Source organism: Peromyscus californicus, unplaced genomic scaffold, assembly GCF_007827085.1.
Source record: "Peromyscus californicus insignis strain IS unplaced genomic scaffold, ASM782708v3 Scaffold_13__1_contigs__length_99412109, whole genome shotgun sequence".
NCBI classification, from domain to species: Eukaryota; Metazoa; Chordata; class Mammalia; order Rodentia; family Cricetidae; genus Peromyscus; species Peromyscus californicus.
The window spans coordinates 17,667,687-17,691,815 of record NW_026294424.1 but is presented as its reverse complement, the minus strand read 5'-3'; the positions used below and the strand labels follow the sequence as shown (position 1 = coordinate 17,691,815).

The 24,129-nt window shown below is 44.0% G+C and overlaps 1 protein-coding gene across 3 annotated transcripts in view; it reads right to left on the bottom strand.

Moving 5' to 3' along the window:
* The window catches only part of Cfap36 (cilia and flagella associated protein 36), a 34,618-nt gene extending 29,204 nt beyond the window's left edge, over positions 1–5,414 (bottom strand). For 2 of the 3 annotated variants that reach the window (XR_008217403.1, XM_052734615.1), the window contains exons 1-3: positions 5,128–5,411; positions 3,161–3,225; positions 2,086–2,187 (exon numbers count right to left, since the gene is read on the bottom strand). Coding sequence is in view for 2 of the 3 variants with exons in the window: in XM_052734615.1 (XP_052590575.1) it covers positions 2,086–2,187; positions 3,161–3,225; positions 5,128–5,242 (282 nt within the window). In the remaining variant the exon portion in view is untranslated. Of the gene's footprint in view, positions 1–2,085; positions 2,188–3,160; positions 3,226–5,127 lie in introns of all 3 variants that reach the window. The other variant, XM_052734616.1, reaches the window with a different exon arrangement.
* Positions 5,415–24,129: the final 18,715 nt, after the last annotated feature.

Here is a 24,129-nt window from a genome sequence, read left to right as displayed (position 1 = left end):
ATTTTAGGCACCCCAGACTGGCATACTGGAATCCACATTCTAATTTTCATGTGTGAAAATGGAATTACTGCAAAGCAGTCAATAATGTGTTTCAAGATACCTTTCACACACACTGACAGCCCAGCACTGATTCACTGCTGCCATTCAGCAGCTAGTAACTAAGAGCTTGCTCTAGAGAATAAGCTAACAAACCCATGACCCTGGCCTGTCAGCACAATGCTAATCAACCACCAATATAGCTATAGCTAATTAAGAAGTGCTTCAATTTACTCAGAGACCACTTAACACACAACAGGCATTATACTAAATGTTTGCTATACATTGTCACTTACGCTTCACAAAACCCTTTAAAGGGAGTACTACTGCTTTTATACGAATGTGCAAATTTTGTGTCCTGAATCTTTCAATACTGGCTGAAAGATGATGAGCAAAGACTGGTTTGCAGTTATACATTTTTGATTCCTTTGGGCTAAGAAAGGGACAGTGGAGTGTTGGGAAGAGGGCTGTTGTAGTGGGTAGCTGTTCCAGCTTTGACCTGGAAGTACTACCCCTAGTGAGGCTTCTGGTAACTGCTGTGCCTACCTATGACGTGCCCCTGGGGCGGGGCTGAGACAGGAGCCCTTAAGACCTGAGATCCGGATGTGCTGGCTCTCATGGTTCCTGGTGATCCTGGATGCTGGATGGTAGACCAAGCGGAGTCTCCAGAGAACCCAGCTGGGCTGCACCTCACCTCTCCCAGATCCTGTAACCAACCCTTTTACTGGCTGTAAGTTACCCCAAAATAAACCTCCTTTTTAACTACGTGGAGTTGCCTTAATAATTTCCCCCAATAGGCTGTTAATATTTTAGAGTAAGGAATGGTATAAAGAAAGCCAGGTGCATGTGTGCTTGTGAGGGGCCTGGACAGATGACAGGACACAACGTTGACAACAGGACAACAGCAGTGTAACAGGCAATCCTCACGACCACCCTGCTACACAAATATGGGTTATTTAGCAGAGGACAGGAAGCAAAGCGAGCTTTTAAGATCACTGTTTGGATAAGAGTGACAGCCCCCTCCTGAGCCTCCACGCAAGGCTTCCAGGTGGACTGCCTGGACTGGTAAGTTTGCTCTCCTACTGATGTAGCTGCTGTGTACTATTTGACTTGGGAGCGGCTGGGTACTATTTCTCTGCTTTAGTTTCTTCATTTATAGGTGGAAGCTAAATGGTACCAAGAAGATAAAGTGAGTAATACCAATAAAATGTCTAAAACATCAATTAGGGAATTGAGGAAGGTGGTTCACCCTTGTAATCTCAGAACCTGGGAGGGCAAAACAGAAGCTTCTAAGTTCAAGACCAACCCAAGCTACATTATGAGTTTGAGGCTGGCCTGGGTTACACAGCAAGTCCCTGTCTCAAAATAAATAAAATGAAAACACCTTTAAAAAGCATATCAATTCACAAGAACTCTCAATAAGCATTATTTATAATATACCTATTAGCCACTCAGCCCAGAAGTGCAGAACTAAAGAGACAATCAAACCAGTTTCCTGAAGAGTCCGAGAGCTGGCTCAGCAGTTGAGAGGACTTGCACTTGCAGCTCCTGCAGGTTCACTGCCAGCACCCACATGGCAGCTCACAGCTAGCCCTAACTCCACTTCTGGGGATCCAAGCCCTCTTCTGGCCTTCATGGTACCAGACATGCACACAGTATACATACATACATCCATGTAGGTAAAGCACTCATACACAAAAATAAACAAAAACAGTTTCACAAGAAGTCCCAAAAACTAGAAACTGCATTTGCTAAAAACAGAAAAAAGGCAACTACAGAATTACCAGAGTCCTACAGAAATGAAACCATATCCAGATAAATTCTGTGATCTTAGCAACTCTGAGATCAGGATGTTTGTTTTTAATTCCAGCACTTCACATTATTTCTTAAGGTGGTTAAAAATGGACATATCAGGTCAATGTTTTTACCTCACACAATGTCTACTTTGCTGATGTCTAATATCACAACTCTTATACCTCCACAATCAAACATACTGAATTTAAAGAAAGCCCTGGGAAAACATTAACAGAGTAAAACAAAAGCTAAAACCTGTGATGTACGTGTCTTTGCCAGAGGGGAGGTGCATGCTTCTTGAAACTGATCTTCATTAATTCCAATTTCTTTAAGGTAACTTTCTAACAGCTTTTCAACCTAAAAAGAAAAGGTTTAACTTTTATAATTTACATAGGAAAAATCCAAATGACATTCCACCTGTTTAGAATGCTCTTTGTAATTAACATAAGCACTATTATATAAGACATGGAAGTAATGTCTTTCACCAATAAACTAACAACAAAAATGTTTTTTCTGGCCAAGAATCATATGAAGTTTAATTTCCTCCACTAGAGGTAGACCAAGCTTACGAGGGTGAGTAAGCATGGTACAGCTCCTCTACCTACTGCCTTTTTAAAATACTCAGAGGCTCCTATAAGCAGGCAAAGCACAAGCACTTGCCTAGAGGCAACAGCTCAAGAAGAATTGAATTTACAAATGAAAGATCCCCATAGCTACAATAAATCATTACTTAGAGTCTAAAACAGAAAAAATACAAAAATCATTTGAAAAGATGCTCAGAAGAGTTATGAGCCTGAGAACAGTGAGAGCTGCTGGAGCAGGATGAACTGTGATGCTCAAGAACTGTAATGGAGGCTGCACAGGTGGTTTGGCAGATAAGAGCACCTGTTGACATGCAGAAGACCCAGGTTCGATTACCAGCACCCACATGGTGGTTCACAACCATCTGTAACTCCAGTTACAAGGAACCCAACCCCCCTCTTTTGACCTCTGTGGCTACAGACACATATATGGTGCACATGCATGCAGGCAAAACACCCATATACATAAAGTAAATAAATCTTAAAAAATAATTTTAAATAATTTTAATTTTAAAAAGCATTTTTTTTTCATTTAAAAAGACAGGTGTTACAAAATGCCTCTTAAAATCATAAAAAAAAAAAAAAAAAGCCAGCCATTTAGTCCTAGCACTGGGGAGGCAGAGGCACATAAATCTCTGGGAGATCAAGGCCAACATGGTTTACACAGTGAGTTCCAGGCCAGCCAAGGCTGCATAGTGAGACCCCTATCTCAAACAAAACAAAACAAAAATCAATGGGAAAATACTCACTAGCTCTTTGTACTCCTGATGAATTTCTGTATAGGTCAATTTGCTTTCTTCTTCATCATCAAAAACTAAATTTATAAGAGAATAGGACAGTGTAAAAAAACAAATTATTTCATTAAGTACAAATATACAAATGAACTTGCAGAAGCCTGTTCTTCCTTTCCACCATGTGGGTTGTGGGATCAGACTCAGGAGCCATCTCCCCAGCTCCTTATTTTTAACATTTATGTACTTGCACTTGCCACTTTCTATTTTACTGTTTACACATGTGTCTTCTCTTGCTAGACTATAAACTTCTCAAACATAGGATTTCTATCCCCAGTTTCTGGTCCAAGGTAACTCAAAAAATAATGAAATGTTGATACCGCAAAGCTGTCTACATTAGTCTTCAGATTATCTGAAGTAGAGAACAGCACATTGACAGCCCCACCTCAGTGAAGTACGAACGGTTATCCAGAGTGTTCCTGACATTACTTCTCTTGAGTCTGCACTTGTTCTGTACGACACTACACACACATTCAATACAAACGCTACTTAAACTCTTTTCGGACAGTTCTGAAACCACATCACTGCAGCATGTCTGCAAGCCTAGCTTTGTTTCTCTGTAAAAACGTAGGTACCATCAGCCGGGCGGTGGTGGCGCACACCGTTAATCCTAGCACTTGGGAGGCAGAGACAAGCTGATCTCTGTGAGTTCGAGGCCAGCCTGGACTACAGAGCAAGTTCCAGGATAGGCCCCAAAGCTACACAAAGAAACCCTGTCTCGAAAAAAACAATCAAAAAGTACCATCATCTGTTACTATGAAGACACACCCACTAGACACCTGTGGAAAGAAAATATCCCCCCCCGCCCCCTTTCCGTTCAGCATTCAGTCCGTAAATTAAATCAATGGGTGAAATAATCTCTCCTAAAGGAGGTCAGGCTTCATCAATCTTTTAACAGCATTTTAAATTCTTCAGAGGGACACAGGTAAATTACTTTGCTATTTGAACCTCCTTAAAACTTACCTGCAAATACACTTAACTGGTGTATTTTAACAGTTATAATAAAATAAAAGGTTCAGTGGTCAAACAAAATTCTTTCTTTACTAGATCCATGGTATCTCAGGGTCGAAATAAGTCTTGCAAGACAATTCAGGAGTAAGAACCCTCTGTTAGCTGAATCTCTGCCAAATGTACTCAGATACTGCGAATGCCTGGGAACCCATTACCTTTTCTGTCTGGCCAACTCATCCTGGAATAGTATATAAAACATTTCTTTGACTGAAATGTGTTTGCCTGCAGCTTACACTTACCCCAGTTCTACCGCACTGATCTTTACAGATAAGACTAATCCCTCTAACCTACGGCACAAGTTGAGAGGATTGATGGATATTGCTACCCTCCAAGTATTGCCTAGGTAAATAACCACGATAAAGATTGGATGTGACGTCGTTTGTGGTCCTTTTCTATGAGTAGAGTTCATTTTGTCTTTATGATATGAACTCGGATATGAAACGATCAGAAAGCGGTGCTGCAGATCCTTTGAAAGTATTCCACATTTGTATGCCTGCCTCGTTTGTTAGAAAGGTCTTCCTCTCATCGCCTGCTTCGGTCCTGCAGGAGGAATCGCATGCCCTCCTTTGCAGATGAAACGGCCGGAGTGAATTTAGTTTTCATTTGGGAGACATCCCAGGGGTCAAAAGGAGCTCGAGGAAAAACGACGCTTCTCCCAAATAACTGGGGAAGATGCTGGTTACCCAAACAGTCCACTTAGGAACGTGTGGGATGAAGTGGCAGGCCCAACATGGTATTAAAGTCTAATGTGTTCGGGACGTGTGCTCAGGCCTGAGTGGGTGGCAGGTATTGGTGCCCACTCTCAGGTCTGCAAAGTAACTCCCATCATGCAATTCCTTCTACAAAATTAACCCTAGGCCCCGGCGGGCAGAGACAGCGGGTGACATTCGGCTTGTTCAGGGTCTGGTTTTTACCTTCGCATTTCTGCTCTACAAAGTCCAAGATGGGGATGGACCAATCCGGGCCCCGCAGGAACCCAGCGATGCTCTCCACCACCCATTCCACCTCGTCCTCTTCTTCCGCAGCCATCCCGCCCGTACCGGGCGACGCGGATGCCTAGGCCAGACTCCCCGGCCTGCTCGGGCCTTTCGGCCGCAGGAAGCCGACGGAGAATGCGGGCAGCGCGGCCCCGGCAGTCGCCAGGCCCCCTGGTTAGACACTACAAACCAGTAAACGTAAAATGGTCGCTATGACAACCTACGCAGCGGCCCGGAAGTGAAGCCGTCCCCGCCTACGTGCCTGGAGGGGGCGGGGTTAGGAGCGTTCCTATTGGCTGGAAGAGACCGGTAGCGGCGCCAACGATAGCCCTCCGCTCATTGGCCCGCAGTTGCTAGGCTGAGAGCAGAAGGGAGGGCATTGGCTACAGAGCCTGGGATCGGCATTCGCCTTCCCAGTGCGCCGCTCGGGAATGGGCGTAGCTCCCCAGGACGACCTCATCCCAGCTCATCCCTAAGCGTTTTCAGATCCTCTGGCCCAGAAGCCTATGTACCTGAAGGATGATTTGAAAATACAAAGCTGAGCAAAGCTCCATGAGGTTTACTGATTAAGTCTGCAGCCCGTTCGCCTGGTGTAGTTCTAAGGATGAGTCTTTAACTCCTGATCTTAGGTGACGATAGCTAAGTTTATGGCAAGGACACAATCAAAGTTAATCTTCATTTAAATAGGCCTTCATAACCAGTTTTTAAAAAGAGTCATGACATTAGGGCCAGAGGACTCCCAATCACACAAAAATCTTATAACTAGGTGTGGCCTACACCTTTAATCCCAATACTCTTGATAGGCAAAAGTAAGTGGGTATCTGTGGGTTCCAGGCCAGCCAAGGCTAACCTGTCTCATAAATAAATAATAACTCTTGACATCAAATTCAGTCAAAAGCCCTGGCTCCTGAACATGAGAAAGAGCCCCCCTCCCACCCTCCCCTTTGAGGTCTAGAGAAGCACAGTTGCATTCTTCTAGTGAGAAGTCTCTGCCCTCGGCATAGAAATACACTAGTTTACTTCTCCCATATCCCTCTGAGAGTGGTGAGGAGCTGAGAGAGCAGAGAATACAATCTGCAGTTTCATCATAGTGGGAGTGGAGGAGTCGTAGCCAGAACCAGAAGTGTGGTTGGTCAACAGCAAAGGACCAGGTCAAGCTGGGGGCAGGAGCTCATGATGGAAGACCCAGGAGGAACCAAGTGGGTGGGTATTAGGGACAGCCAGAGGATCCTGAGGATCACTCCCAATATATTCAAAGATGATAGAGGGCCCAACTGTCAAGGTAGCAATTGGTATGTTAATCATTTAGTTCACCCTTTCTCCTGTCCAAAAATTCAGTTATAGACCAGGAGGTCGTATCTGTGGGGATTTTTCTTGTTGCCCTGTCTTACAGCCATGTAGCTGTGGAGGTTAAAGAGAGGTCTTTATCTCAACCAACCATAATTTGGTAATAAGGTTATCACCTAGTGTTGACATTTAGGCATCTGTACTGGCCTGCTGTTAGGGTCCTGACAGGATATACCTCAGCTGCAGCCACTAAGAGCACCTCCTATGTGTAAGGATTCTGTCCTTAATTACGCCATCAGCCTTAACGGGCGTCCCAGCCTAAAAAGCAGGTGGGCCCTCTGTGCGCCCTTCCTTCCTCTCCTTTCCACTCCTTCCTTCTGGACCTCCTTCTCTTTCCTCTCTCTGTCTCTGTCCCCCCCCCCCACTCCCAATAAAGCTCTAAAAAGGTAACCATGGCTGTGATTCCTCCTCCGGCATTCTCCTCCGTCAGCATGACTGCCGCGGTGCCAGCCAAGAGCAGCAGCGCCATTTAACCAACACTATGTGCATTTGCTACATTTCCTTATAAAAAGTGGGCCTTGTATACCTCCTGTCTCTCTCTCTCTTTCTTTTCCTTCACTCTCATCCCCAGGGACCAGTCTCTGCCCCCTTTTCTGCCCTTTCCCCTCCCCTCAATAAACTGTTGTACCCATTTCACAAAACCCCTTGAGACCACCAAAGAGCCAGTTTCCCATGCAAGCACATAAGGGTCCTTTTATTGTCAGGTTCAAACCTGGGCCACCACACAGCAGATGAGGAAAATGTGGCAGTGGCGGCAGGCCCAGGAGTAGAGAGTTTTTACACAAGCCGGGAATTACATGCTTCAGCAACTTGGGATTGGGTAGAAGGGATATGGGGCAAGGTGATTTTTTGAAACTATTGGTCTAGACTTTGGGCGCAAAACCACATTTGAAACCATTGGGTTGGACTTTTTGGTGGGGAACCACAACTTGATATCCATGACCAGTATTATTACTGTAGGCCATGCTGATGTCTGTGGGCCAGGTTCATTTCTATGGCCCATGTTGCCACAGAGGGCCATATAGATAGATGTACATGGTCTATGTCATATTCTGAAACCATGTTGATATTCGTGGTCCGTGCTGCCACCAAGGGCCATGTTGACATGAGTGGCCTATGCAATCACCTGAGGCCATGTATGTCCATGGTCCATGCTGCCACTAAGGGCCATGTCTGGGTCCGTGGTCCTTCTGCAGCTGGGGGCTGGATTCATGTCTGTGACTCATGTTACCACCAGATACCATCCAGATGTCCATGGTCTGCTGCTGAGGGCCATGCAGATGTCCATGGTCAATGCTACTACAAGAGGCCATGTTGGGGGTCTGTGGTGATTTGAAAGAAAATGGCCCACAAATGGAGTGGCACTATTAGGAGGTGTGGCCTTATTGGAGGAAGTGTGTCAATATGGGGCTGGCTTCGAGATCTCTTTTCTCGAGCTTCTCTCAGTGTGACTGTCAGTCAACTTCCTGTTGCCTGCACCACGTCTGCCTGCATGCCGCCATGCTCCCCACCATGATTATAACGACTGAACTCTGAAACTGTAAGCAAGCCACCTCAATTAAATGTTTTCTTTATAAGAATTGCTGTGGTCATGGTGTTTCCTCACAATAGAAAACCCTAACTAAGACCAGGTCCATGGTCCTGCTGTAGATAGAGGTTGTGTTGATGTCTGTGGCACATATTACCACCAAAGGCCACGTGGATGTCTGGTCTGTGCTACCACCTGAAGCCATATTGATGGCCATGGGCCACATAGAAGATTGTTTTGTTGTTTTTGTATTTGTTTTGGATTTTTGAGGCAGAGTTTCTCTGTGTAGCCCTGGCTGTCCTGGAACTTACTCTGTAGATGAAGTTGGCCTCAAATTCACAGAGATCTGCCTGCCTCTGCCTCCCTAGTGCTGGATCAAAGGCATGAGCCACCATTCCCAGTTTGAGGTCTTAACTCTAAAACTGAACTTGGGAATCCAAGTTCTGAAAATCCCTGCTATGTTCAGGAAGACTTTCTGTTATCACTGTGTATCCAGAGTTAAAATGAGATTATCACAGTGACCAGAGAAGCTCTTTGTGTCTGGAGTTAGTCTGAGCCTCAAAAGCCCTACATTTTGTAGGGAGATTTGGGTCTCTGAAGAAAAAAAAAATATCTTCACAAGACTGGCTTTTGGAGAATCAGATCTAAAGTGAATTTTTTGTCTTGTATATTAATGTTACCTATCTCCTGAATGAGGCAGTTTCCAGAGAGAAACTTCAGAAGTGGCCTACCCCCAAAGACCAGAGGAAAGATAGTCCAGATGAGTAACTTAGGTGGAGGTTCCTGTCATTCAAAGACAAATAAGGACCAATAATCTGGGTGGACTAGAATACAATGGGTGTTTCAGCCCGTGCCTTTAATCCCAGCATTTGAGAAACAGTAGCAGGTAGATTTCTCTGAGTTCAAGACCAGCCTGGTCTACATAGTGAGTTACAGGACAGCCAGAACTACTTAGTGAGACCTTGTCTCAAAAAAATCAAAACAAGGAAAAAAAGAATATGAAATAAATTGTCCTTAGTGTCTAACACTGTGAACCAGGAGGTACTGGAGGAATCTGTCTCAAGAGAATGTAAGGACTGGCAAATTTAATAGTTATTTTTCTAATTCTCATTATTGTGACTAAATATCTGATAAGAAGAGCCTCAGGGAGGAATGGTCTCTGTTGCTTTCAGCTCAAGGAAACACAGCCCACTCTGACTGCAGAAGGGTGGTGGAGACAGTCACATTGTCTCCAAAGTCAGTAGGTAGATAAGTGATGGTGCCCAGTTAGCATTCTCCTTTTTATTCAGTCAAAGACCCAGACCATCAATGGTGCCACCCACACTTAGGGTGGGGCTTCCCCCTCAGCTAGCCCTGTCAACAAATTCCCCTCACAGGCATGCACAGGGCTTTGTCTCCTGGGTGATTCCACATCCTCTCAACTTAACCATACAATTCATAGGGTGAATTGGGACCACAGCCTCATTCATGACCTTCAGATACCAGACCATTCTGTAGAAGGCATCTGACCTCTTTACGCCAAATAGGGATGCTACATAGAGAGTTTGCCAATGATACAGGTTGTAAGCTTTTTTTGTGTTTCAGGACCTTTGAAGAATGTTGTTGGGGTCTTTAAGGACAACTGTAATATGAGTGACCATTAGTGAATTTCTCGCAATGGATGTATTCCAGGTTCTGGCAGAGGGTGGGGGCTTGTCAGGTGATGTAAGAGTCTATAGTAGAGAGATAGTAAGGACATCTGAGGTCCGAGACAGCCCAGGCCACTATAGAACAGAGCACAAGAATACTATAAAAAGCTTCTGGAGTCAGCTGGGCCTGGTGGTGGTGCACAGCTTTACTCCCAGAACTCGGGAGGCAAAGGCAGGGTGATCTCTGAGTTCAAGGCCTGTCTGGTCTACAGAGAAAGTTCCAGGACAGCCAGGGCTACACAGAGAAACCCTGTGTGGTAATATTTTATCTGTGTATCCCAATAAAGTTTATCCGAGGATCAGAGGAAAAAGCCAGCCACTATAGTAAACTTAAAAGTCAGGCAATGGCAGCACATGCCTTTAATCCTGGCATTCAGGAGGCCGAGATTCATCTGGATCTCTGTGAGTTCAAGGCCACACTGGGAAAAGAGCCACAAACTAACTATGGAGGTCTGGAGGTCTGTACAGACAGATAGGAAGTGACAGAGCTGGGCAGAAAGAGGAAGTGATATAGCTGGGTGGAGAGAGGAAGTGAGAAGGCAGGCACAGAAAGGACATAGGCATGAGTAAACAGGAAGTAGCTCTTTTTGGAGGCTGAGGAGTTGGTGAGGTGAGGTTGGCTGTGGCTTGTCCTTTTCCTCTGATCTCTCAGTTTTTACCTCAATATCTGGCTCCAGATTTTTATTAATAAGACTGTTTAGCAATTTGTCTTACAACCCTGTCTTGGAAAACAAAAATAAAAACAACAAACAAACAAAGAAAAAGCCTCTAGAGTCTCAAAATGCCTCAAGCAGGTCTGAAGTTTAAAAATAATGTCCCTACCTATAAGGGGAATGCAATACCTCGGTGGGATCAAAAAAGAAGTAGTAAAAAAAAATTGTCTGTTGCACATATTAAGAAGGCTATGGTCTGGAGGGATGGCTCCATGATGAAGAGCTGTTCATTCAGAGGGCCTGGGTTCAATTCTCAACACTCAGGTAGAGGCTCACAACCCTGTGTAACTCCAGTTCTAGGGGATCCTATGCTCTCATCTGGCATCAGGCACACATACAGTACACTTATATACATCCAGGCGAAACTCTCATAAAATAAAAATTTTTTGAATTCAAAAAAGAAGGATGTAAACCCAAAAAGGAAAAGGAAAAGAAGAAGGATATAAAAATCAAACTGAGCCGGGCAGTGGTGGTGCACGCCTTTAATCCCAGCACTCGGGAGGCAGAGGCAGGCGGATCTCTGTGAGTTCGAGGCCAGCCTGGGCTACAGAGTGAGTTCCAGGAAAGGCACAAAGCTACACAGAGAAACCCTGTCTCGAAAAACAAAAACAAAAACAAAAACAAAAAACCCCCAAAAAAGGCATATATGGGGTTGGGGATTTAGCTCAGTGTTAGAGTGCTTGCCTGGCAAGCACAAGGCCCTGGGTTCGGTCCTCAGCTGGGGGGGGGGGGGGTCAAACTGATTCGGTTACTATCAATATCAGTGAGAAGGATCAGGGACCAGAAGTTCTAACAAGAAGTGGTCAGGGGAGAAAAAGTCACTCCCTTGTTGGTAAGGAATATAACTTTGGTCCCTGCCATACCTAGAGTCACCAGGGGCTCATTCATAGACATGAAGAATACAGGAGCCTGTGTAGCCTCAGGAAGCCTCAGTTCTCAAAGGAAGGAAGAGGGGCCTCTTTCCCTCCTGTGCTTTTCATAGTTCAGGAACAAAGTCAAGGGGCATTTGTTCTTTTTCAGGGTTGAGCTAAGCATGAAGTCCTTTGGGTGGAGATAGACCCTCCCTCACAAAAGAGAGGGGGACTTCTCTTCTAGTGTATCTACTTTGAAAGACTGGATATATATATGGTCAAGGATGGGGCATATAACCCAATGGATTTGGGACTATCTTGGGGACTTCTCTTCCAGTGTATCTACTTTGAAAGACTGGATATATATATGGTCAAGGATGGGGCATATAACCCAATGGATTTGGGACTATCTTGGGGACTTCTCTTCCAGTGTATCTACTTTGAAAGACTGGATATATATATGGTCAAGGATGGGGCATATAACCCAATGGATTTGGGACTATCTTGGGGACTTCTCTTCCAGTGTATCTACTTTGAAAGACTGGATATATATATGGTCAAGGATGGGGCATATAACCCAATGGATTTGGGACTATCTTGGGGACTTCTCTTCCAGTGTATCTACTTTGAAAGACTGGATATATATATATATGGTCAAGGATGGGGCATATAACCCAATGGGTTTGGGACTGTCTTGGCCACTACAAGATTCCTTTGACTCAAGGCTGGCGTGGTTGTGGTGCAGAGAACCGGATAGCCACTAGATGGAGTGCTAGGATTTCCTGAGATGACAAGGAACTAAGTATGGTCCTGGCTACAAACTGGCCTGGTCTTTCCTCTTCCCCTCTCTCAGTTCAACCAGGCTGGCTCTTGAGGTTTCCGCCCAGTTTTTAAGGACCTTGAAGGCTATGTTTAATAAAATAGTGAAAGGACCCTGGGGTTAGGGTGAGCATATCGTTTAATCTCTGAAGTTTTGCTTACTAGCTGGAGTGGCTTGGCTTTAAAGATGTACAGGTAGGATGGCTTGACTTCCAAACTCCCTCAGTTGGCTATACTTGTACTTGGTTTCAGCCAGCCTAGACTGAAAGAGAGTGGTGTTTTCAGAAGCTCCGTGTGTTTCTCTTGACACTAGCCCTTTTCATACCCTCTATAGCTTTGGTGAGTCTTTCTCCCAACATTATCTTTGTCAGTGGGCTGACCAAGAGTCTGAGTCAGACATGGGTCAGAGCTTTGCCAGGGCTAGTGTAAAGAGAGTCCAGTGGGATACATGGTATCCCTTAGCAACTGGCGATGTCAAGGCCATGAATGCTTGGATATAAGGAACCTGAATTTTTTCCTAAATTGTGACAAAAAAGGTCTAATTGTAGGTTAAAATTATAGCTTCATGTGCCATGAACTAGGCAATGATCTTGATCTGGAGTGGGTTTAAGGACAAATTTGGTTACAAACAAAAAACTGAGCCTTTTCTTTTTGAGAATCTGAGTGTCAAATTCAAAGTCTTGAGAGTACATTCCAGGGGTCACAGGAGTCAGAGGAGATAGCATGAAACCATCATGTGGATCTGACCTGAGGTTCAATTTCCCCCAAAGGCATCCTCTGCTGTCAGAGATGAGCTTTAATCTCCCTGCCTTGGGTGTGCCAGGGAGCCTCCTGGCTGGTCGGGGCAAACCTGACTTCATTTCAGAGCTACACCCACATAATTGGTCAGGTCAGACTAACCAGGAAAGGAAACCTTTCAAATAAGAGCTGACATAAGGTGGGGGGGAGTGGCACCTCATTGTTCTGGGGAAAGCGAAACCTAGCTATCTGGAGGTCTCTGGGATCAGGAAGTGTGGTACGAAGGGGAACATCAGGTGTAAACATCACTTCACATTTTCTGCCTGCTCTCGGGAAAGCTACACAAATGTTGAGATAGAGAAAAGAGTGAGCAGGAGAAAAAAAGGAATCCTCCCCGTCTGTGCAGATGCATCCTGGACATGCTGCCAACGCCAGCCCACCATGTATCTGGAGGGGGCTCCGACAAGGAAGAAAGTGGCCACTTTCCTTTGCAGACCATATAACTGGACATCTTCCCCTTTACCTTGCTTTCGCCTTGGGTAGAATCTGTCAGTTTCTAAAGGCACATAATACTTTGTTAGCATTTCCAGCATCACCTAGCCAGCCCCATGATCTATGGCTGCACGTGCCCCGTCAGTATTCAGGCAAATGCTTAGTCAGCCCAAGGTCCTGTGGCCGCCCGTCATTATGTAGTCTGTGCATGTGCTGTGTGGCTTCATAGTTTCTATGTGCATGTGCTAAATCCCCTTATTAAAGACAAACCCCTCCCCCTCTCTCTTTTCCACCACTTCTTCATCCGCTTCTGCACTCTCCATCTCTCACCCCCTCCCGTCTCTCTTTCTCTTCCTCTCTCTTTTTCTCTCCTAGGGTCCTTTCTTCTTCTTTCTCTTCTTCCTGCAGCTTCTCCACAGAAGCCTCCATTCTCTCCCCCTCTCTCCTCCGCCCTTAATAAAATCCTCAACATGAGCCCTGTTGCCTGGTGTGTCTGTCTGCGCCTTCCGCCATTTGTAAATGATAACATTGGTGCCGTGAAACTCGACAGGCTCTCCTGGCAATCTGAGGCATGCCAGGACCCTGGACTCACTCTACCTGCAACAGGCCCACCTTCCGGCTCACCTATGGCTCAAGCGCCCCATCCACCAATGGCAATTGTGTAAGTCTCCCGTCAGTCGCTGTAAACATTTCCCTGAGTCCGAGGAGCTCACGGTTGATTGTCTGCCACCCCTCTGGTACTCTTAGAGGCAGAGGTACCCCCAGCCACAGTCCTTTAAGCCGTGGCTGGCTCTCTTCACCTGACTCCACCTCTACCTTTGGAGCTGCAATCCTGCAGCTTCATTAGACTCTGACTCCTTTTCCTGTCTCCACCCGTAGCTGCCCATAATCCCACAGCTCCTCTAGACCCTTATGGTTCTGGAAACCCATTTCTGACCCTTTCCTATGGATGAGACCCTCTTAGAACTTGGTTTTCGTCCATTCCTTCTGGCCTCTATGGAAGCCCTGCTACCAGGTGCCGAGTCACCTCTGGCTTAGCTAGGCTAAGCCTAACCCCCATTGAGTGTGGTGATGACCCTCTAAACAGCTTGGTCCTTGTTCAGTCCTTTCTGAGTCCTGGATGCCCACAACTACAGGCTGCAGTGACCCTTTTCTTTCCCTTTCCCATCCGTGGGAACCGTGTCATCTACACCCTCTCAATCTCCCTTGAGATGCCTCTTAAAAAACCTCCAGCCCCTACACTTGCCACATGACCTGAAGAGCCCTAAATTTATTCACTTTTGCAATCCAATCGAATTTGGCCTCAGTACTCCTTAGCTATCAATACAAATGGCTGTCTAACGGCCCCTAAATTCCATATTTTTCAGGACGTTATAACTACTGTGAGTGATAGGGGTAGTGAAAAGAGAGTCCCCTTTCCCTACATTCAAACTTTCTCTTTTCTTTGCTCCAAGCCTTCTCTCTTCCATTCTTCCTGTTCCTCTCTCTTGCTTCTCTTCCTCTTGTCTGCCTGCTTCTCTCAGGTCCCCAGCCTGACACAGCCTTTCACTGTTTTACTCTCTGCCTCCCAATAAACCCCTCACACTAACTCTGTTGTATGTGGCATGTTTGCTTAGTGGCCTACCCTGGCAGGGCTCACCAAAGGTGCCCACTTCACACCAGGACCTCACTCACTTGCTGCACCTGAAACCAATCTGCTTTCTCATTCACCGATGGCTTTGCCCTCCATTCAGTACTGGACAACTGGGTCCTTTGCAGGGCCACCCACCTCTGGCCATTCCCCTGGATGTGAGTCTGGCCTCAGTATTCCTTGGATCAGGCAGTTGGGGAACCGAGAAAGAATTTTATGTCTGTGTGCTCTCCCTCTCTAAATGTCCTGTCTAGGTCTGCTGCAGTGTCAGAATCAGAGACGGAGAAGCCAGCTTCGTCTCACTCGGCACACGCTTGTTTTCCTTTTCTTTTAATTTATTCAGTGTGTGTAACTTGGATTCAACTGTGCATATATATGAATGTAACTATTGTTTAAAACATGAGCACTCGGTGGAGCCAGAGTTCTTTGCTCAGGCCTTGTTGACCCTGACTCAGGAGGACTCAGCAACTGGACTATGCCTATCTTAGGTTGGCTTGCCTAACAAGCTCTTACCCTTTATTGACTACCAGCCCTTGAAGAACATCCATTCCTGGAGAGCTTCCTGAATGGAGAGGATGCCTTTTGAATTTCAGAGAACTAGGCATGCATAACCTCCTGTGAAAGGCTATGAGCAGGTTATCTAAGAGCCATTAAAACCTGAAGTGTCACCTTAGTTGCTGCCCCTTGCTGTCTGATGTGCTGCAGGAGGCACATAAAGAGAATAAGAATTAACAGTATCACCCTGCCAATCAAAGCACATGTGATCACCCAGGAGGGATCAAATGGCCTTTTAAAGTTGTCCCAGAACTTAGTTAAAAAAATCTGTCTCCATTGACATTTCCAGGACCTTGGTCATATAGAGAAAAGATATTTGATCGTGGAGTAGAATAGAGTAATTAAGGGGGTGAGGCAAATTGTCTGGAAGCATGAGTTTCAGGCCATTAGGGACATGTCTCTTACTAATTCTATTTCTTAGGAATTGGACAAGAGAAAGAAAAAAGGGGGTGTAAAGCAAAGAGCTTCCTCCACAGACTAGGCACCTTCCAATTTTTAAATAAAGGTTAGGAAAGGGCAGGCCTAGGGAAGAGTTGGTGATAAATATCACAGGGAAAGCAGGGGAGTTAATTGCCACTGGCAACAGAATGGGAGGCAAGGGAATCAGAGCTGATAGATCTTCTGCTTTTGAGGGAATAAAAGGGACAATGGTGGTGAGTATGTACATTACCCATCCATGGCCAATTCTTCTTTGGTGGAGGTGGGCTGGTCCATGGCAGGATGCACATCTCTTGTTGGGACCCATATTGGCATAGTTGCACTCTGAGGAAAAACACAAGCATACCCTCTCCCATGGGTCATCAGGGGGGCTGGTGGCTGCCATTGGAGGGAGATAGGGTCTTTTCATCTTACTAGGGGTAGAGGTGTGCCCCAGGGCAGGAGCGCCCAATGTTTATATGCTGGACTGTGTCCCACCTCATCAAAGCTGAGAAAATCTGCATGGAAAAGGACTTCAATTAGGGCCAAATGGAGATCCCTTTTTGTCTCTGGTGATAAGGTCTTGGCCAACAGTTCTTTAAGAGTTCTGTTGGCTCTTTCCATAATGGCTTGCCCCTGAGGATTATAGGGGATACCAGTGGTAGGAGAGATCTTCCAGGATCCAGGAAGTCATTAAACTGTTGAGAGGCATAGGCAGGGCCATTGTCAGTCTTTATAGCCCAAGGCACCTTCATGACCAACATGGCCTATTTAAGGGCTTTAATAGCATTAACAGTCTTTTCCCCAGAAAGGGCAAGGGCATACACAAAGGAAGAGCACATATCCACTATCACATGAACATATCTAAGATTACCAAAAGAAGTATAATGTGTAACTTCCATTTGTCAAATGGCATTGGGCAATAAGCCACAGGGGTTGACCCCCACATATTGACATGGACCCAAAGGGGCAAGAGGGGCACAGGAGGCACATGACCAAGACAAATGCTTGCACTGGAAAATTGGCAGTTCAGGGAGAAGCCTATGCAGGTTCTGTGGAGACAGGTGACATTGCTAGTGAACAGCCCTGGTTTGTTATAGGTCTATACTAGCTGTTAATATGATAGTATCCATAACCTCATTTCCTTGGGACAATATTCCTGGCAACTTGGAGTGGCATCTAATATGTGATGCTTACCAGGGCTCAGTCCTCTGATTTAAGACATCTTGTATGAGCATCTCAGTGCTGGCAATGGGGGTCAGTGAGTCTTTGACTGAAGAAAGGGCCAGTACACAAACTGCCTGTATTGCATACTGGCTGTCAGAAAAAATATTAACGGGCTCAGTCTGGCGCTCCACTAGAACCTTGAGGAGGGCCAATAGCTCACCCAACTGAACAGAACCAGGGCTAGGATAACATATGTAACATCTTTGGAGCCAGGGCACTGGATAAGAACACCATATCTGTTTTTATTGGAATCTGAAAAGGCCAGGGTGGTATGACCATGTTCCACAAATGTGGACTGGGTTACCTCAAATAACATACTCCAACCTGTAGTCAACAATATGAACTTTTTACATTAGAACAAAAGTAACTCATAAATCAGCTGGGCAGTGGTGCTGCACACCTTTAATTCCAGTGCTCAGTCTGCAAAGAAAGTTCCAGGACAGCCAGGGATGCACAGAGAAACACTGTCTCAGGAAAAAAAAAAAAAAAAAAAGGAAATCAAGGCATTTACCAAGTACATGGTGGGGACAGCAAGTGGTAACGTTACCATAAAGTGAAGAAGACTGTGCTGTTACAGATTCAGTCTGATGGCTTGATGGCTTGGCTTTCCCGTTGCTGGAAGCTGGTGGTCTACTAAGAATACACCCCAAAGGTTTTATGGGAGTCAAGAGCATGTTAGTTCCACCAGAGATGGGCAGCATGTGGTTACTAGGTGGACTATAGAAAGTCCCAAATACCTTGGGCTGTGGATCTACATTCCAGTTCTCCACAGGCATCTGATCAATCAGCTTTTCAGAATCATCCTCACTTGTTGGCTTTTTCTGGGAACTTCTATTCACACTGGAGTTGAGGGCTCCTATCCTTTCCCACATTCCTTGGTGTATATTCACATGTGCATTTGTGCATATGATGAGGGTGTGGAACATGTGCATGTCAAGGTGTATGTGAAAGTCAGAGGACAACTTTGTGGAGTGGCTCCTCCTATCTTTATGTGGGTTGCAGGCATTGAACTCAGGTATTTGGGCTTGCACAGCAAGGTCTTTCTTGTCTTTTTAATCCCATCTTAGCCCCTTCTGAGAACCATTCCTATAGGACAAGGTGCCTTCAAACGTAGGCTTTCTGCAGATGTCAGCTTCTGTCCTGACTGAGTAGTGAGACTTTAATTATTTTGAAGTTCACTCACTGCTGTAGTGTAACTTTTTCCTCTGAGCATAACACGAACATCCCATAATCTTCATGGAACAGAGATAACCATGGCCTGAAGGTAAAAGTTTCTGTCCCACCAGCAACTCCCAAGTACCAAGCAGCCATTTCCCAAATTACCATACAGAAACTTATATTACTTATAAATGCTTGGCCAGTAGCTCAGGCTTACTACTAACTAGCTCTTACACTTAAATTAACCCCTAATCCTTATCTATACTCAGTCATGTGACTTGGTACCTTTTGTTAGTACAACATTCTCATCTTGCTTCCATCTTGCATTCTCATCCAGTTCCTTGCTGGCAACTCCTGACTCTGCCCTTCCTCTTCCCAGCATTTTTAGTTTGGTCACCCAACCTATACTTCCTGCCTAACTACTGGCCAATCAGTGTTTTATTAAACCAATTTGAGTGACAAATCTTTAATGTACAAGAGGATTATTCTGCAGCATTTTCCCCTTTTTTTCTAATTAAAAAGGAAGGTTTTAATTTAACATAGTAAGATTATATACAACAAAAACAGTTATTAAGTAAGAATTACAATAACACTATCTAATCCATTTGTATTTGGCAAAATTAGAGAAAATACTTATCTGTCTTATCTTGGTGAGTCTAAAGTTTTATATCTAATTCACTTTCTATTATAGATAAGGAAAACTATAATTATAACTATTTAGTCTTCAACTCCATCAAAGACCCCAGAAGAGTGAAATGTTACCTAATGACAGGGACCCCCAACTGCCTGGACAGTCACCTAAAGTTCCTCTGCAATGTCGGGGTATCCAGCTCTGGTCTACAGGCCTAGCATATCTGACAGAATTTCCTGTGAGGAAGGAAATTTTGTCCCACCTTGTCTTGAAAAGTTATGCAGTCACATTCTTTTGTGTCCTGCTTGTCCAATTTGGACAGCATACTGTCAGCAATCAAGGCAAGGGCAATTTCTTGCCCAGTGGCTAACTTTTGCCACAAAGAAAGTAAACTCCATATGGAGTTTTTTTTGATGCCCATCATCTTCTCTGAAGTAGATTAGTGCTGCCAGAAGCAGATGTGTCTCACTGTCAAGAAAAGTCTAAGTTCTTAAAACATTTTAAATGTCATTATCAGTAGAGCATGAGACTCTTAATCTCTGGGTCATGGGTTCATGCCCAACATTGGGTGCCAGGCATTGGAAATTTTGAGGTCCAGCTTGTTAATTTCCTTCCCAAGGTCCCACTACTAATGGCAGGGAATGAATCTAGATACATGGAGCTCTTTTGTCCAACTCACTTATTCATCTGCCACCATAATCCTGTTTGGTTCTCTTGGGGACTGGTCTATATCTCAGCAAAAACACCAGCAACCTTCATGTTTACAATACAACACAAAAGTTGCAAGGTCCCCACCAGAAGCTTCCTGGTGAACTTCATTGGCAACCCAAAGCGGGAGTGACTAAAGGTGGCGTTAGATAGCAGCTGGAATAAATCAGAAAATGAATTTCTGTGCTAGAAATATGTCCTCACATGTGATTAGGTGAAGACATTATGAATCTATCATAAATGTCCTCAAACTACAAACTTACAAGTGATAGGGTAAAAGATCTGTAAGTCACTAAAATAAAACTGCCTCTTTTTCTCTGCTGCAGTTTTTCTGACAGGGTGGGGAAGGAGTACTGACAGCCAGTCAATCTGCATTACAGCTTGAAGCACCTGGTGAGAAGAAAACCCTTTGTTCTAAGAAGTAGCTCTGGTGCTGCAAAAGGAGGGAAGATCTGAGCTTGATTTGCACAAGAAGCAAAGTTAGGCACCTAGGAGCCAGGCACTTAACCTAGGAGCCAAGCTGTCACCAAAAGGATGTTTTACCTTAGTTCAGGGTCCTTGGATGCTTTGTTTGGAGCTGGCCCTATCTTTGGATATAGCTAAAGGAGATATTGGCAAAAGGCAGATAACCAATTCAAATGCTAAAAAGAGAGCAGGCCTTGTCTACATGACCTTATCCAAGTACTTTGAATGTATATGCCCAAGGAGGTTCACATACACCATTCTTGGGAAATTATGAGCATAAGAAATTCATAGCAAGAAACAGCTGAATATTAAAAGCTGAATAACACCAAATATTCCTTGATAAATGGCTTCCCTCTTAAAGGACTCCTAGGTCAATTAAGGTGCAGCTTATTATATATAGCTGGACTCCTATTTCATATTCTTGTGGCCCATGACATGCCAAATTCTGTAGGACTTTGAAGTGTTTGAAGATTGCCTATCTGAAATATATCTCTGTATGACTTTGAAAACATATCTAACAAGATTACATTTGCTGTTATAGATAACTATTATTCTGTATTTCTTAATTATATATTGCATTTTTAAATGAGCTGCATAAACATAATACCTTAAACAAGAGTAGAAATATACATATAGTATAACAAAATTAACTTTAAATTGGTATCAATAAACCAAAATCCATACCAATGCAAAACATGTAAGATTAAGAGTTGATTTTTTATTAAAGTAGATTCAATTATCTACCCTTTTATCCTATCATTTCTATATCCCCTCTTTTTCTTTTCAGAACAAGATACCTGAATCTAATCTCTTTTGTTTAGCTTTTTTCCTGACCATTATCTGTAACAACTTACAACCAATGTCCCTAAACAATGACAAACATTCATAATTTATTTTTGGGAATGTGGGCATAGTTCTCTAGACTGCTTCCTGCTGATTGGGGGTGCTGGTAATCCTTGAGGGATCCTGAGAAAATTTAGGATTATGGTCAAGTCCTGACTGGAGTGTTCTGTGAGGTTGAGTCATCTCAGCCAACAACCTTGAAGCTGTTCTGGATGCAGAACTCAGAAGAAACTGCAACAGAGGTGCTCTGAAACATTGGATCATGGTGCCATCTGTTCTCATCAGAGATGTTTCAGGGGGTCTTCCTTGACCAAAACTGATTTTTCTTAACCCAGAATGAATCCAGAGCCTCTCATTTCCTGTGGAAATAAAAGCATAACCTCTTCTCCAAAGTAACGTATCTTTTGACTTAAATTTTGAAGTCAAGGCATTTTCAAAATATATAGGTTGGACTAATCCAGCAACATTTATAATCAAATGTCTTTTAGCAGCTGTTGCTCCTTCCTCAGCTGTCAAACAATTCAAAGACAACACAATAACATACAGTGTCCAGACTCTCTGTGTATTCTCCATCTTTATGTGGCTTTTTTTATATTACTTTACTCCCTTTTTAAGTAGTTTACTTTATTATTTTAAAACTATATATTTATTCTTTATGACTGTCTATACCTTCTCTTTACTCTTCCTAGCCTATGTATATTTTTAAACATACTGTAAACCATTTAAAGGCTTTTGTTCTGAATCTGTCTTTACTGCATATCTTTATCTTTTTCTGATTACACAAGACTTTAAACTGCTAAGCAGGCATGGCTAGGACCAAAGCGGCAGTTTTGGCAGCTGGCTATGCCCCATTCCTTGGTCTGTAAGAGCTTAGCTTTATGGTAGAGGTAATGGTAGAACTCATGTTTACCATTCAAGTTCTGGGGAGTTTTTTGGTCCATGCCGCCACCAAGTAGAGTGTTACTTGCTGTTCATAAACCCCATTTAGGTGATTCAGTAGCAGGACTCCCCAAAAGAGCCACCAATGCCACCAGCATGAACCAGGAAGCTGCATCTTAAAAGAGCTGGGCCTCTGTTTACCTCTAGCAAATAGCCTACCGCCCTCCCAAAAAAGGTTATCAAGAAGCCATACTTGTTTCTGTTCTTTTGTGTCTAGAATCCCTTTTAAAGCATTCTCGGATTTTATGTGGAAATTCTTGCCAAACATTTGGGTACCATATGAAGGTGGAAGTTTCTGTCCCCCAGAAACTCCCAAATACCCAGGAGCCACCACCCAAATCACCACACAGAGGCTTATATTACTTATAAATGCTCAGCTATTAGCTCAGGCTTATTACTAACTAGCTCTTACAATTAAATTAACCCATAATTTTTATCTATGTTTAGCCACTTGGCTTGGTACCTTTTCTTAGTACAACATTCTCATCTTGCTTCCTCTGTGACTGGCTGGTGACAACTCCTGACTCTGCTCTTCCTCTTCCCAGCATTCTTAGTATGGTTGCCCCACCTATACTTCCTGCCTGACTACTGACTAATCAGTGATTTATTAAACCAATTCAAGTGGCAAATCTTTACAGTGTACAAGAGGATTATTCCACAGCACCGACCAGCGAGTCATCATAACTATTTCAGCAGAATAATACAGCAGTGACAGCTGAGGTTGCTGTGTGGTCATGGGGCCGTTATCTCTCCCAGATAGGAGGGACTAAGGGTCTCAGTAGCCTCACCTGGGACTCCAGCCATTATTCCTTCCCTCTCCCACCCAGCTGTGCATGTTCTTTGAGAGATATTAAAGTATGTAGGAGGTGGAAGGCTACCTGAAAGTTGGACTTTGACGCAGGTTCTGGGAAAGCATAACCTACGATGGGATGGGACATTTGGTGAGCCACACTCCTGTAAGACTTGAGTGGGGTCATTTCTACAGTTGCCTGTTCTCTATTTGGGATGTATAGACATTTGTTCATGTCTCCCCCAAAAAGTAACAAAATACTCATTATGTGGTAAATATGTTTCATTTATTGTGTTTCCTGTGAGGCTTATTCAGTTTTTCTTCCCTTCTTTAAGTATTGGGACCATAAAAAGTTCCCTGTATTGCAGTCATTCTTGACTCTCTCCTTATATGCACTATTCTGTACCAGGCTTTTTCTTTTGGGTAACCAACCAGCTCCCAAATCATGACACAGAGACTTAATATTAGTTATGAATGCTTGGCCTAGCTTAGACTCATTTTTGGCTAGCTCTTTTAACTTAAATTAACATGTTTCTCTTTATATACCTTTTGCCATGGGGCTTTTTACCTTTCTTTTTTCTGTGTATCTTACTTTTACTGCTTCTTGTGTCCGGTGGTTGGCCACGGCCTGCCCGGCTCCGGCGTCTTCCTCTCTTTCTTCCTCATGTGTTCCCCTCTCTTCTTCTCTCGTTCCTTTCCCAAGCTTATATTTATCCTCCTATTCATTCTCTCTAACCTCAAGCCTCATCTCTCTCTCTCCTGCCTAGCTATTGGATGTCCAGCTTTTTATTAGACCAACCAGGTGCCTTAGGCAGACAGGGTGAAACAATGCAACACGTCTGTGCATAATTAAACACACATCCTTACACCGTTAAACAAGTGCAGCATAAACACATATAACACATCTTTGCCCAGTTAAAATAATATCCCACAACACTGTATGCTACAATTACTTTGATTTTTAAAATCCATAAACAGTTGTATACTGTCTGTGCTCACACAGATGCTTGCAATCACCAATCTATTTATTTTAAATAGTTTCCCCAAGAAAAAAATTACTAAACTGATTTTTTTCTTTTAAAGACAGAGACTGTATCCCAGACTGGCTTTTATTAAGATCAACCCACATGAGTCTATTTAATAGTTAATAAGAATTTATTAAGATATAAATTGAGGAAACACACTCACAAATACAGAACAGAATAGACAGCTGAAGTCGTCCTTGGATCTGACTGGGAACAAATCTACCTCACAGGCAACAGGGAGAAGGGGTATGTGACCCTTCTCCATTTCCCTTTAAGAGGTCATGTACAATGGCAAAAAGCACTGCCTCCTTCAGGCCCTACAGCCCAAGGTCATGGGTAAAGTAAATGTCACCACATTTCCCCTTTTTGTCTAAA